Here is a 13267-nt window from a genome sequence, read left to right on the forward strand (position 1 = left end):
GCGATTTTCTCTTTTGTTTTCCATCAAAAACTTCTCTAGCATAGTTATTCTATCTCTCTAATGTGATGCTTTGAAGTTTATTTGGTATAGATTCGTAGTGCCATTAAGTAGCAACAATCTTTTGCTTGAAGTGCTATTGTATTTTCTTTGGATGTAAGTTATGTTCTAAGCGCTCATGTGTTTTCTCATGTAGTTTTCTTCTGCTATTGTAAATTTAACTTTTGGAGATAGATGATTTTTCCTTATTATTTTGAGATTAGAAACAGGGGTTCCAGAGTCTTCTATCTTGAGATTCCTCAGGATATTACAAACTAGATTAACTATATAAAGTATTGGTGGTATCATGAAATTTTGTTGAGGTAATCATTCTACATGATTTAGAAGATGCTGACTAACATTGTTGACAACTGTATGTTCAATCATATTTTGATTATTATAAGCCTTGCATAATACATTTTTATTATTGTTTTCTATTTTTGCTATGTACACTAGCTAGACATAGATTAAAGGGTCAAAAAAATTAGTCATATCATCACTCTACAGAATTTTTTTTTTTGAAATGACAGAATGCTTTATGTCACTGTGAATGATACATTGAATCAATGTTGCTTAATCAGATGTGAGAGGTTTTGGATCTCCTTTAGTTTAAGTGATAAAGGTATATTTAGTTTTGTATAGCAGTCATGACATAACTAAATCTCTAAACTTAGTTACATCGTGATTTTTCATCTGAGCCCTAAACTTTCTGCCGCACTAATTGCAGAACTTTTGACATATTGCACTTCGTCCTGCCCATCAGTTTTTTTTTTTTTTTTTTTTTTTTTTTTTTTTTTTTTCTAATTAGCAATGACATTCACAATAAAAATTGATTTATTGTATAATGATGTTTAATTCACAAACAAAAAATAAGGAAAAAAAAACCCACATTTGTAACCATCGGTGGTATTTTGCTGCCTTCAAAATTTTTTTTCTTTTTGTTTAAATTCCTTAATTTTTAAAATTTAAAATTTTTTTTTTTATAAAAGCAAATTGGTAGTGCATGCGAAGAGGCTAGTTAATTAATAAAGTAAGAGATTCTATTTAGACTTTAGATTGTTTGATTCTTCGGCGGATCGATTTGATTGGTTGTTTAGACTTTAGAATTGGCGCGAGGATCAATTTAGCCAAAATGATAAAGAAATTGGCGCATGTAGGCCGGGTTTCCAATTTTGGGCCCAATTAGAGTGACCCGTTACTCTCAAGCCCAAAATGTATTTGATTAGCTTTAGAAAGGGCGCGCTAAGCCTTAATCCCTTCCCTTCATATAAATAGCCAAAACGCACACACTGAGTTCCTCACTCTCTCTCTCTCTCTGAGGCTCACAGCTCTCCAGCTTCTGCAATCTCTCTCGTACCGGCGTTGAAATCTGTAAGTCTTCTCGGTTCTAATCGTTTCGTAAGCTTAGGGTTTCGGATTCGGTAGTCGTGAAAATCAGCTCGATTTCTAATCCAGTCGCCGTTTGCTTTGTGCATTTCTCGATCGGTTACGATTATCTTCCTCGAAAATTTGCTTAGTTTCTTGTAATTTTGCATATAATGTAATGTAATTGATTACTCCTTGTTGATCGCACTTCGCACAATTGCTTGATTGTTTAGCTCCGATTCGTAGATTATGGTTAGAGTCTAATGTTAGTGTGAAATCGCTACTGTACTTGCTCGCTGGATCAGTTTGATTTCAAAATTACTGCCTCAATTTTCAGATTTTGTGCTTTCTATTTTCTAACGTGCTGTTGTTTTTTTTTTTAAATGAAAAAGACGATTCTGCTCGGAGTTAGGGTTTGCCTGATTTGTCATTGATTCCAATTTTGCTCTTAATTGTTTTTTGCTAAATGAGAAGGTCCTATAAAGAGGCTTATTTTCTAGAATAATGAAAAAGTGCGTAGCAGTTAACAATTTTTACACTAGTTTGATGATGAAACCGAGGGTTCGTATTTTCAATTCTTGTTTTGAACTTCATGTTTCTGATCAGGTTTTCTGTTAGAATTTATCATGTAATTTATTTTTAAGCTTGTTATCAATTGTTACAGAAGTTTCTTTTTGTCACTGTTTTCTCCCTGGTTATATCGGTTACTCAAGAAATGGTTAGAGCTTTCTGTGTGTGTATTTTTTGCTGGGATATTGAAAAGGGAAATCATTTGTAAAATAAGGTTCCTAATTTTCCTTTTCTCATCCTGCAATTGCATGATGGTTGGATAAATGGATAGCAACAAAAATTTGTAATGTAGACGAGAATTGAAAGTGCCTTCTTCTTTTCGGATCCACAATGAAAAGTTACTGTCTATATGCAGAGATTAGTGATATCTACGTGGCTGTGCAAATGGCAGAACCATCAAAAGGGAAATCATCCTCTGCTGATCAAAAGAAAAAAAGCTCATTTCTAGGTAGTCTTTTGGTTTCCCTTAACTTTTCCTTTGCTATGTAAGTCGTTGGATGCTACACGTATGTGGAAGTAAAAGTTACCAGCCTTGAATTTTTCATTTGAAATTAATAGCAGAATCTAATCCTGCGGTTCCTTTTAATAACAGATGAGGAAATTGGTGACGATTTCCTCAGCTCCTGGAAATCAATGTCAGTAATGAAAGATGATGGGATGGATTTCAGCTTTGATACAGGGGCCAAAAGCAAGAAAAAAGTGTTTGACTTTGATAAGCTGTAAGTTCTAGAAATTCTTCTATCTAACAAAAACTACAGAACTTAATTGTTAAAATTTTATGTGACAGTTACTTTCATCTCTTCTGTTGTGTGGTTTCTTATATAATGGTGTATTTGGTTTAATCCTTTAAAGTTTGCTTTTGAAAAGGGGATTGAAAAATGTTTCCCGCAATTTTTTCATATTTCCCTGCTACATACATGTGTGTGAGTCCAAATTCTAGACAATACTTATGAGCTTCCTATTCAGGGATATGGATTTCAATCTCGACGGTGACTTCAACAAGATATCATCTTTCAAAATGGACATGTCTGATTTCGACTTCTCAAGCCCGCCCAAAAAAGATGCGAAAACCAAGGAAGTTGACATGTCAGACCTTGATTTATCAAGCCCTCCCAAAAAAGCTGCAAAAACCAAGGAAAGATCTGAAGAAGAACCTTCCACAGGAAGCCGTCAAGGGAAACAAGACCATTTTAAATTCTCTTTTGATTTCAATGAGTAAGCTTTGGATCTTCTTACGTGTAGTTGTTTTAAGTTAAATGAAATACACTCTGCATTTACAGCAAGTTACCTCACCTATTTCTTCTTTTAAATAGGTTAGATAGTTTTGATCTCGATTCAACTTTGTCGAGAAGAGAAAAGAGTTCTAAGAACCAAGATAGCAGCAAAGAGGTTGTCTCTGATGGAGCTGGGTGCGAAGGCTCTAAAGTCGATCTAGCAGAAGGGATTAGTAAACTTGATGGTGTATCTGAGACAGTAGCCACATCAAAGATTGATACTGTGTTAGTTGATCCAGGGAATACTAATTCTATGAATGACTGTGCATCAGAGTCTGAGACCTCTGGAAATTTTGAATTGCCACCTGGTCCAAGATGTCAAGAACAAATAATGTCTGAAAGCATAGAAGAGTCAAATCAACAAAGTGACGTACCTGAAGAGGCAATGTCCATAGAATCATATGCTGAACAGACAACACATGATCTGCCTGCTGAACTTGTAGTTGATTCAGATGGGGATGCTGGTGTAGACGGAAAGAATGACAAAATGCTGATAGGAGATGGTCCTAATCATGAAGACTCACCTTTAAAAAATTCATCTCCATTAGATATTGGTAGTTTGGGGAGTGGTGATAGAAGTATGTCAGGCAGTGATACTTTGACAGAAAATGATGAACCAGCTAAAGGTAATTTAGATAATGGAGAGGCTTTGGCTACATTGGTCTCGAGGAAGACATCACATGACATCAAAAGTATCAAGGGAACTCAAAACTCAACTTTAAAGCTTCCTTTGTCCACACAGGCCAGGTTAGAGAAATCTGTGAACCTGTACCAGTTGCCACCATTTTTATTTTGATTAAGTTATTCAAGACAATTACTTTGGTTTTGAACTATGAGAACTAAAAATAAAAAGGAACCCTTAGTCTTTCATATCCAGGTTATGATTGCATAGAGCATTTCACTTATGAGTTAATGCATGTAGAACTTTGTATTTTTCTTTGAATGCGTATGGCGAACAAATACAATATTGCATTCAGCAAGTATGTTCATGAACTGTGTAGATAACATTTAATTGAACATCATATATGAGTTTTAGCGTCATAGCGTTTTTTATGTTTTTCGCTCTGGTTGATGCAGTGAATCCACAGTTGGTAAAGTTACGCCTAGAAAGGAAAGCGGAGCTGCAGAACTCTGCTCAAAGATTTCTAAGAGATTGGATGACACTGGACCTCGGTTGTATCAGCCACCATTAATAGGAGCTAAATCTCTCTTGTCTGGAAACAACAAAATTGGTTCCATGTATCTAAACCCTGTAATTGAGAAAGGGTAAGTGATGTTCTCTCATAAGAATTGCAATAGTTGACAGTTAAGTTATAAATGTTCTAATTACCTTTGACAGGGTGAGTGTTAATACTAGTGATGCACAACATGGAAGCAAATTGCTCACTACACCGGTGTTATTTGATAAAGAAACAAAAGTCAGACCTGTAATAGCTGGAAGGTAAAGAATGTTATTAAAAAAAAGTACATCAGTTGAGCTTGAGGCACAGTATTCCCATAATCATTATAAGAAAAATAATCTGGAAGTTCTGAACTTTGACATTCAATGGAATATGAGTTACTCAAAAAGGGAGCAACATTTTAACTATTAGAAACTAGAATACATTCATTGTATGCTGACTGTGTCCTTGTGATCATCGACAGGGAGGACTCTGATTCTGAAGGTGTACCAAACGGGACCAAATTAGTTGGATCTCCACAGCTGTGTGACAAAGAAGTAACAGAAAGGGAGCCTGTAGTAGGAAGTGAGCAGAGAAAAAATCTTAAAGATCTCAGGTGAGGCATCTAAATATGATCCTCTTCGATCATACACTCTGCTGTTACTGTTTAAAGTTGGACTTCTGTGGCTCTTTACATGCAGGGTTTTCAATTTCATCTATGACCACTTGTTATGACTTGGTTATTGCCAGTCTCCTTTTACATTTTGACAATTTTTGGGACAGATTTTCTTTTCTTTTCCACCTACATTTGTGTTTATTCAATATTATTGAACCATAGTTTCTTTGAGATGGATATGATACTGCCAGATCTTTTAAACTTATTCTTAAACTTTCTTTGTTATTGAAAACGGGGCTTTTGAATAATGCTATCATTCAAAGATGGAACTGTGTTCATCTTCTTCAGGCACATGACAACTTATTTTGTTATTTGTACCACAACATGCATAATTGTCCACAGAACCTTCAAGTGAAATATCTGATTGTTGATATAAGCTTCCTGGCCATCTGTTAATTTCTTGCAGGGTTCAAGTGAGTCCTTCCAGCTCAACTGAGAAGACAAGCAAACCCAGTAGTCAGAGTGTAAAACCTAATATCATGCTCCCAAGTGTGCAACCACTAAGGAACTCAAAGATCATTACTTCTGAAGGGAATAAACGTTGTCCTGACAAACCTGCGCAGAAGAAAACCAACATGTCAAGCTGGATATTTTCCAAGTAAGATGCGTTTATCATTGTTTCTCTATTCAGTTACTCTCTAGAATTGTTCTGATCGTTATTTTGAATTTTATTGATATCTAAATTTAGGAATATTGGTGGCAATAAACTTTCTTTGAATGCTGCACCTCAAAAAGAAGTTAAATCCCAGGGGAGTTCAGAGAAAAATAAGGAGCTGCAAGGCAATGTGGAAACGGAAACTAGGAAGATTGTTGATGGCAGTGAGAAAATGCCACAAAACCTTCCCCTGAAGCGAAAAACTTTTGAGGTCATATATACTTGAAAACCATATGTTTTATTTAGGGTATTCTTTTTAGAATGATATCATGGCTATAACATTCCAAATTTGAGCTTCAATCTGTTCTGTCTAAAAGCTTTATGAGTTTTCTTAATTTATTTTTCCAAATTTCTTATAGAAAGTTAATTTTGCAGGGATTAAATCCAGGTTTAGCATCCTTGAAGCCTCTAAAACGCCTCTCTCTGTCACCAAGAGAAACCAGGTCTTCGTCTACTAGTACATATATTGGCAATTTACATTTGCAATCCCAATAGCTGTAGAAATAAATAGTAGTAATGTAGCAGTGATTTTTTGACATATCACATTATTTATCCCAAACACATGCAGAAATTTCACAGAACCTTCAAAAGGAACTGTTGAACAGGTTCGATCTCAAAAAACTTCGTTGAATAAATGTTTCAGATTGACTGCTAAATGTGTACAATTAAAATAAGTGGAAGCCTTATATTGGATAAACTATTTGATACAAACTTCTTTATGTTTTGGATAGGTTTGCACTCATGAAAACCATTTGGAGATCAAGACTAAGAGCCCAAGCTCTAGACTTGGTAGTCCTTGCATGGTGAATCTGATGGAACTTGAACTTCCTTCAATGGAAACTGATGAGAATGTTGAAAAGGCTGAAGCATATACCAAGGAGCTTGAAGATGTGAGTAAACTATGACATCTAGTGCACTGGCTTGCTTGTGCAATATATACAAAGGATTCAAACACTTAACAACAACTTCACTTAACTTATAGAAAAAATTAGGAGTTCATGGCATCATTATCTTCTTAACCTAATCGCAAAGGGCAACCTAAAGCTTTATATTCTTGCTGCCAAGTTCTAGAAAGACATCTCAAGTTTCTAGTATATTATAGGTGGATGTAGATGACCAGGAACAACTCCTAGGTCAATTAAGAATCAAATGTTGGAACCTAATGGGTAAGGATAAGGTAAAGGAACTGACAGAGAGCTTCAAAGACCTAGGTAGGATAGGAGCATTGATAGAGATTATAGAGATGATATAGAGGATCATACTGAGAAATACCGTACAGTTACAACTCTTATTTGAATACATTGATCAAAGCTATATTAGATTACAGACTAGTCAACCAAACTCTGTTATAGTTGAGTTCAGTTATGTCTTTTAAAGGCATATTGATCAAATTTATGGCTTGTATGTAACAATATGGGGAGAAAATATAAGCATCTATAGATATGCTCTTTCCACCTTTTAACTATCTGTAGATTTGTATGGTATCATTCTGAATATTTATGCAGGGGTCATTAATCCAGTATGTAGTACTGCAATATATTTACCATTATGTGGTATAATGGTCTCTCTCTCTTCCTTGCAGATATGCAATATGCTGAAAAAGAAACACGAGGAAGCCAAAGAAATACTTGTAAGAGCTGTTGTGAACAACAATAATCTACTGATGCTTAACCATCCCATCTATGAAGCCAAGATATCCTTTCAATTTTCTTAGCTGTTACTGTGTTGTCATTTTGTCTGCCATTTTGGTATAAAAATAAAGTTGCACATTCCTTAACAACTGAGAACATTCATAAAGTTAAGAAATTTGCTGCGGAACTGGCATCCAAGGAGCTTCAAGCATGTTGAAGAGGACCACCAGTGGGGTCACATAAAGGTATTTTCCGTATGCACTGGTATTTGGCTTCATTATTTTCTTTAACACTGAAAACTGCTTGTCAAAATTTTGGTTCTAATGACTCATTTGAATGTCAGGGACATGTTATACCATGTTTCCTGCTTTGGTTGAGACGAAGCTGTTCTTCCGAACAATCCAGCCAACATGGGCAAAAACTAAAATGGGATGCTTCAGAGGGATTAGTTTGCGAATTCGTTCTCACAATTTCTTCTCTTAAATTGAACAGTTAGAATCTGTACAATATCATACCGGCTGAAAATGTGGCCGTGGTTAGTAGCATCCTTTGTATTCCAGACTTTCTAGTTGTGCTTTCTGTTTGTTTTCCCTTGCTCATTAGATTTACTCTGTTGTTACTAGATAGGGCACAATCAAGTTTCACTAGATTCTGTTAAATCACTCCTGAAATCAGGGTAGGTACTCTTTAAGACTACAAATATATATATAAATACCACTTTCTCTTGTGTGGGTGGATGTGTGTGCACTGTGTTTCATATGGATGATGCAAAGGATCATATGGTGTTTAGATTTGTTTCAAGGTACTTAAGGATTATTGTATCTACATGATTGGTGTAGATAACAAAGATTATTAACTAGAAGGCTATATAAACCACTGCAAGTGGCCTAGTGGTTTTTGCCTAGTTGGGTGTGCTCCCCAACGGCCAACCTAAGTTCGAACCCCGAAGCTGTCAAAGTGGTCAGGCACTGTGTTGCAATGCACAGTTGGAGCATTTCACATGCGCCGAAGGGGTTTATCTTGGGCCTAGGAAGCCTTTGGGTTCCCCTTGACAAAGTAAAAAAAAAAAAAAAGGCTATAATGCATAAGTCCTTTGTTTACTTCATTAATCACTATTAGTTAAGAAGCTGTTGAATGTACCTGGTCAGGCCTTATGAGTCAGTAAAGAGATAGAAACTTCATACGTTATGTTGGTCAAGTGATAATGTTTTCTGGTATCGAGTAATGTTCATTATTGGTTTAAAGCTAGGATTTTCATCAATATACTGAAAAGACCAGTTATTAATCGTTGGAAGATCATTTAAATTTGGTTCTTTTGCATGTTTCATGTTGTTGATGCGATGCTTGCTTCATCCACATCTTCATTTAAGACTTCAAACCCTCGGCATTTTATATTTTCTGGTGTCCTTATTCATGAAGACTTCGTTCATATATTTTTGAATAACCATGTGGAAAACACCCAGAGAAAGTTAAATTAAGTTGGGAGTGGTATATGTAGTTGCTCAGTTATATTAAGAACTCTTGAATTCTTGTAGGAGATAACGTATTTTCTGTTCAAGGTCTGGACATTGTGACTCTGGCAGATAAATTATATACCAGGTGTTTTCCCATTATCTGTCGAGAAGGCCAAGTTTTCTCTCTTTCGTTTTTATTTTATTTTATTTTTTATTATTTTTATTATTTTTATTTTTTTCCAATGTGTGATGAACAAGCTGGACAACAAAGACAATGCATATATATACTCAACCGGGTGAGACTGATTTAGAGAATAGCTACACCAGATGACCACTTAGGTCTCTTCACACTTCCTAACCCTGCAGACCTGTTACACACACACACACACACACTCCAGTGTGCAGTTTCTTTCGGATTCTTTTAATTTGTTATTATAAACTGTAGAATAGGTATCCTGGTGTGTCTAGGAACTTTCATCAGTAGTAACAAACAAAAAGGGTCATATGATTTTTTTTTCAGGATCTAGAAAAAGACTCAATTCGAGGCTAATTTGAGATTATGTAAACTGGTGTGTCTAGGAACTTTCATCAGTAGTAACAAACAAAAAGGGTCATATGATTTTTTTTTCAGGATCTAGAAAAAGACTCAATTCGACAGAACAAGTTAAATTTCATGAGTTTTCGACAGAACAAGTAAAATGAAACACAACCGTATCACATCATAAAAATTATTTTTCGTAGAAGACTAGAAATATATATATATATATATTATCATCATATAAACAACTCAAATGTTACAACTAGTTTTTCGTGAGTTGAACTCACAACCTCCCACTTACGAATAGGAGACTATGCCACTAGACTAAATGGTACTGGACAACTAGAAATATTTTAAGGGGTATTGACCATTTACACAATTTGAGCCTAAAAATTGCCCACTTGCTCCACTAAGAGTTTTTTACTCCCATTTATCCAATTTAACATTTATTGACGGTTTTGCCCTATGAATTAAACTGAAACTCATCGATCTCTCTCCTCTCAGACTCTCTCTCTCTCTCTCTCTCTCTCTCTCTCTCTCTCTCTCTCTCTCTCTCTCTCTCTCTCTCTCTCTCTCTCTCTCTCTCTCTCTCTCTCTCTCTCTCTCTCTCTCTCTCTCTCTCTCTCCCTCTCTCCCCACCGTCGCTGGACTTAGGCTAGAAATCCGACTCCAGACCAGAACTCGACACCGCCAGCTCACCGGACTACAACCCAGACCACCAGAAAACTTGTTTCTGCTCCACTCTAATACGATCCGACAGATGCTCGACGCCGACATAGACCTCGATCAGCCCTGCTATCAATCTCCACATTCAGCCCTTGCTCGACGTCGTTCTCGAGTCTGGCAAGGCGAGGAATCGGAATTCTCTCTTCGATCTATACTGTTTCTGCACTCTCTCTCTCTCTCACCCCTCTCACTGGACCTACCGCTCACCGGCGGAAGACGGCGTCGGCGTACTCACATCGATCTCGCTAAGTGCCTCATCAACGATCAGGAAGGTAGTCGATCTGAACGAGCTCGCGATCCGAGGGATGAAGTGGGACGATGTCTAGAGTCGGAGGAGAAGCTCTACGCGGCGGTTCATGCGCTTGAGAAGCTCTTTTTTTTTTTTTTTTTGGGTAAACTGTGGGCAGAACGAGAAGGAAGATCTCGTTGATGACCTCGTCGGGAAGGCACGTTGATTATTGGGGGCAATAATATGATTACTGGGGGTCAATAATACCATTATTGCGGGACAATAATATGATTATTGGGGGGCAATAATATGATTACTGGGTATTATTAGGGGGCAATAAAATCGGACGCCGGAATTCGGTCACCGGTCCGTTAGGCAGATTCAGGATTCCGGTCACCGGAGTCCTCAGCCGACCACCAGTCACCGAAGTCCGGCGAGGTCTCTGATGACTTCTCTCGCTAAGTGACAAAGAAGGAGATGGCAAAATTGTCCTAAAAATAAATAAAAAGCAATAAAAAAAATACTTAATTGGTTATTAGGGAAAAATATATATAAAATATTGTGTAAGTGGGCAATCTCTTAGAGTGTTTGGGTAAGTGGGGTTAATTAACCCCAAAATTGGGTAAATGATCATTTTCCCATATTTTAATAACCTTGTGTTTGGAAAAGCAGTGAGAATTTTTTTTCAGGGTGAGATCATGGGGCCCACCTAATGGTAAGGATTAAAAAAAAAAAAAACATAATTGACAAAATGCAAATGCTCTATTCGGTATCAAATGTGTTGTTGGAAAATCCAGAATGTTGGGGCGTCTTCACTCTATCATCCAAGACATTAGGCATCTCGCTTCCAGTTTTACCACAATTGCTTTTAACCACACTTTAAGAGAAGCTAATTTCGTAGCAAATGCTCTTGTAGTCACAGGCCATGCGTCTGATGAGCTCAAATCTTGGGATAGTCGATTTCTTTCCAGTGTCACCTCGGTTATGAACTTTGACATGTTCTGTGCGAGATGCTCTAGAGAAGCTTCCTTTTAGTTGTGTTTGCTTTAGTCGTTTCAAATAATAAATCCTCTCTCCGATAAGAAAACCCATTGGCATTGGCCGCGGTATAAGATAAAAACAAAAGCAGAGGTCAGTCTTATTCATGGCATTTTCTTCACTTTTTGAGGAGTAACAAAGTAACCAAAGGTCAAACCCTTCTTGTATCAGCTTTTCATATTTTCAGTTTTATTTTGCTAAAAAATGTCATTTCTTGGTCTATTATGCAAATCAAAACAAAGATTTTTATTCTTCTGTGTCGTGGTTGTCCTCTCGTTCTCCGGCCCACTCTGGTTCTCTGGCCCACTCTAGCCTCTCAGTCACATGAATGTTGTCTCATCCTTCATTAGTAATATAGCGGTTAAACACTCTAGATGAAATGACGGTATTTAACATGCTACAATTACGACGATCCATCCATTTGTGATGAATCTTGAATAACATTTGAAGTCGATCATACGAAGATTTTGTGAATATATTATTCAATAGAATCTGGATAAGTCGTTTAGGAGAACTAAGAACAAAAATTGTTTACGTCTGTTAAACAAAAAACGAATAGTTAAAGAAATATACTTGGCTGTTTTGGAAGTTGAGAAGATATGGACAGTTTAGAAGATAATTTTTAATGTAAAAATACAAACAACTCACTTACACATTTGTATTAGCAAATGTGTTTAAGAAGTCATTTCTTTCTTGCCATGAACTGTTTGAGAGAACATGATTCTCGAGCATGCTACCAAAATTTTGAAAGTCCTCTATGATCATTGGCTGTCAATTGGATTGGTTAAGACGGCCACCAATATTGATAAGGTACCAATTGTGGTCAATAACAACATAGTTAGAAATATCAGAGAGTGGTAGGTGAAGCGACACCGTAGTATATGCCCCAGCTCTTATCCCTCTCATATATCGACACGTGGATTGGGGGGGGGGTTAGTGGGCTAGGGTAATGTAATAAGAAGGGGTAGAGGATGAAACGACACCGTAGTATATGCCCCAGCTCTCATCCCTCTCATTCATCGACACGTGGATTGGGGGGGGTTAGTAGGCTAGGGTAATGTAATAAGAAGGGGTAGAGGATGAAACGACACCGTGGTATATGCCCCAGCTCTCATCCCTCTCATTTCACACACACTTCTTTTTTGGTCAAAAGTTCTCTCTCTCTTTCTCTCTCTCTCTCTCTGAGTCTCTCTCTGTGTGTTAAAATCTAGAGAATCATAAGCGACTGAATTCTTGGTTGAGAATTTGGTTCAAATTTGAGGGTCTTGAGTCATTGCCGGAATTGGTAATTGTTGTTATAAAGAATAGTAGACAATACTGCTTTAAGCCTTTAATTGCAATACGATTCTCTCCTCCTCTGCAAACCTGAACCTTTATCGTCACCAACATCACACTCTGACCTTTAACATACCTTTACTTAATAAATTTATAATCTAATGGTCCATATCTTAAATAAGCCTTTAAAGATCATCTCTGTAAAAAATCAATCGAATCAGAAATCGTTTAATTATCTAATTGAATCAAACAAAGGATGGTTCTAACAACACTTACTACTATTATGATGAACCGTCCATGTATTTCATAGAAATGAATAACTAAAGTCGGATTAAAACCAACCTGAATGGTTTTTTACAGAACTAATCTTTGTATTACGTTATACAACATGAATGGTCGGATTAAAAAATTATAAAGTTATTATGCCTTAAACGCAAGAGAGGGTGAATATGCTCATTCACCCAAGGGGTGAACCTAAGAATTGTTCCAGTATTTGCACCCACAATGTTGTAGGGGTGAGCGTTCGTTATTGCTACATATTAAGGCTTTACCCCGATTAGGTTTGAAAACTGACACTTAAACATATTATAGGCAAGCCAATATGAAATGTACAAAAACATAATTTATTTTAAGAACGACA

General features: G+C 36.6%; 1 protein-coding gene across 2 annotated transcripts; it reads left to right on the top strand.

Moving 5' to 3' along the window:
- Nucleotides 1-1302: 1302 nt before the first annotated feature.
- LOC133744156 (uncharacterized protein At4g18490-like) lies at nucleotides 1303-8094 on the top strand. 2 transcript variants are annotated; one of them, XM_062172300.1, is made up of 16 exons: nucleotides 1303-1407; nucleotides 2327-2419; nucleotides 2564-2690; nucleotides 2938-3186; nucleotides 3285-3992; nucleotides 4323-4511; nucleotides 4585-4686; nucleotides 4890-5021; nucleotides 5488-5679; nucleotides 5770-5947; nucleotides 6112-6179; nucleotides 6305-6341; nucleotides 6468-6626; nucleotides 7319-7429; nucleotides 7525-7612; nucleotides 7711-8094. In XM_062172300.1, exons 2-15 carry the CDS (start codon nucleotides 2356-2358, stop codon nucleotides 7582-7584), a joined length of 2376 nt encoding a protein of 791 aa, XP_062028284.1. In that variant the 5' UTR covers nucleotides 1303-1407; nucleotides 2327-2355; the 3' UTR covers nucleotides 7585-7612; nucleotides 7711-8094. The 2 variants fall into 2 exon arrangements, with proteins under 2 accessions (XP_062028284.1, XP_062028285.1); XM_062172301.1 differs by lacking the exon at nucleotides 4585-4686.
- Nucleotides 8095-13267: the final 5173 nt, after the last annotated feature.

This window comes from Rosa rugosa, chromosome 4 (genome assembly GCF_958449725.1).
Source record: "Rosa rugosa chromosome 4, drRosRugo1.1, whole genome shotgun sequence".
Lineage (NCBI taxonomy): Eukaryota > Viridiplantae > Streptophyta > Magnoliopsida > Rosales > Rosaceae > Rosa > Rosa rugosa.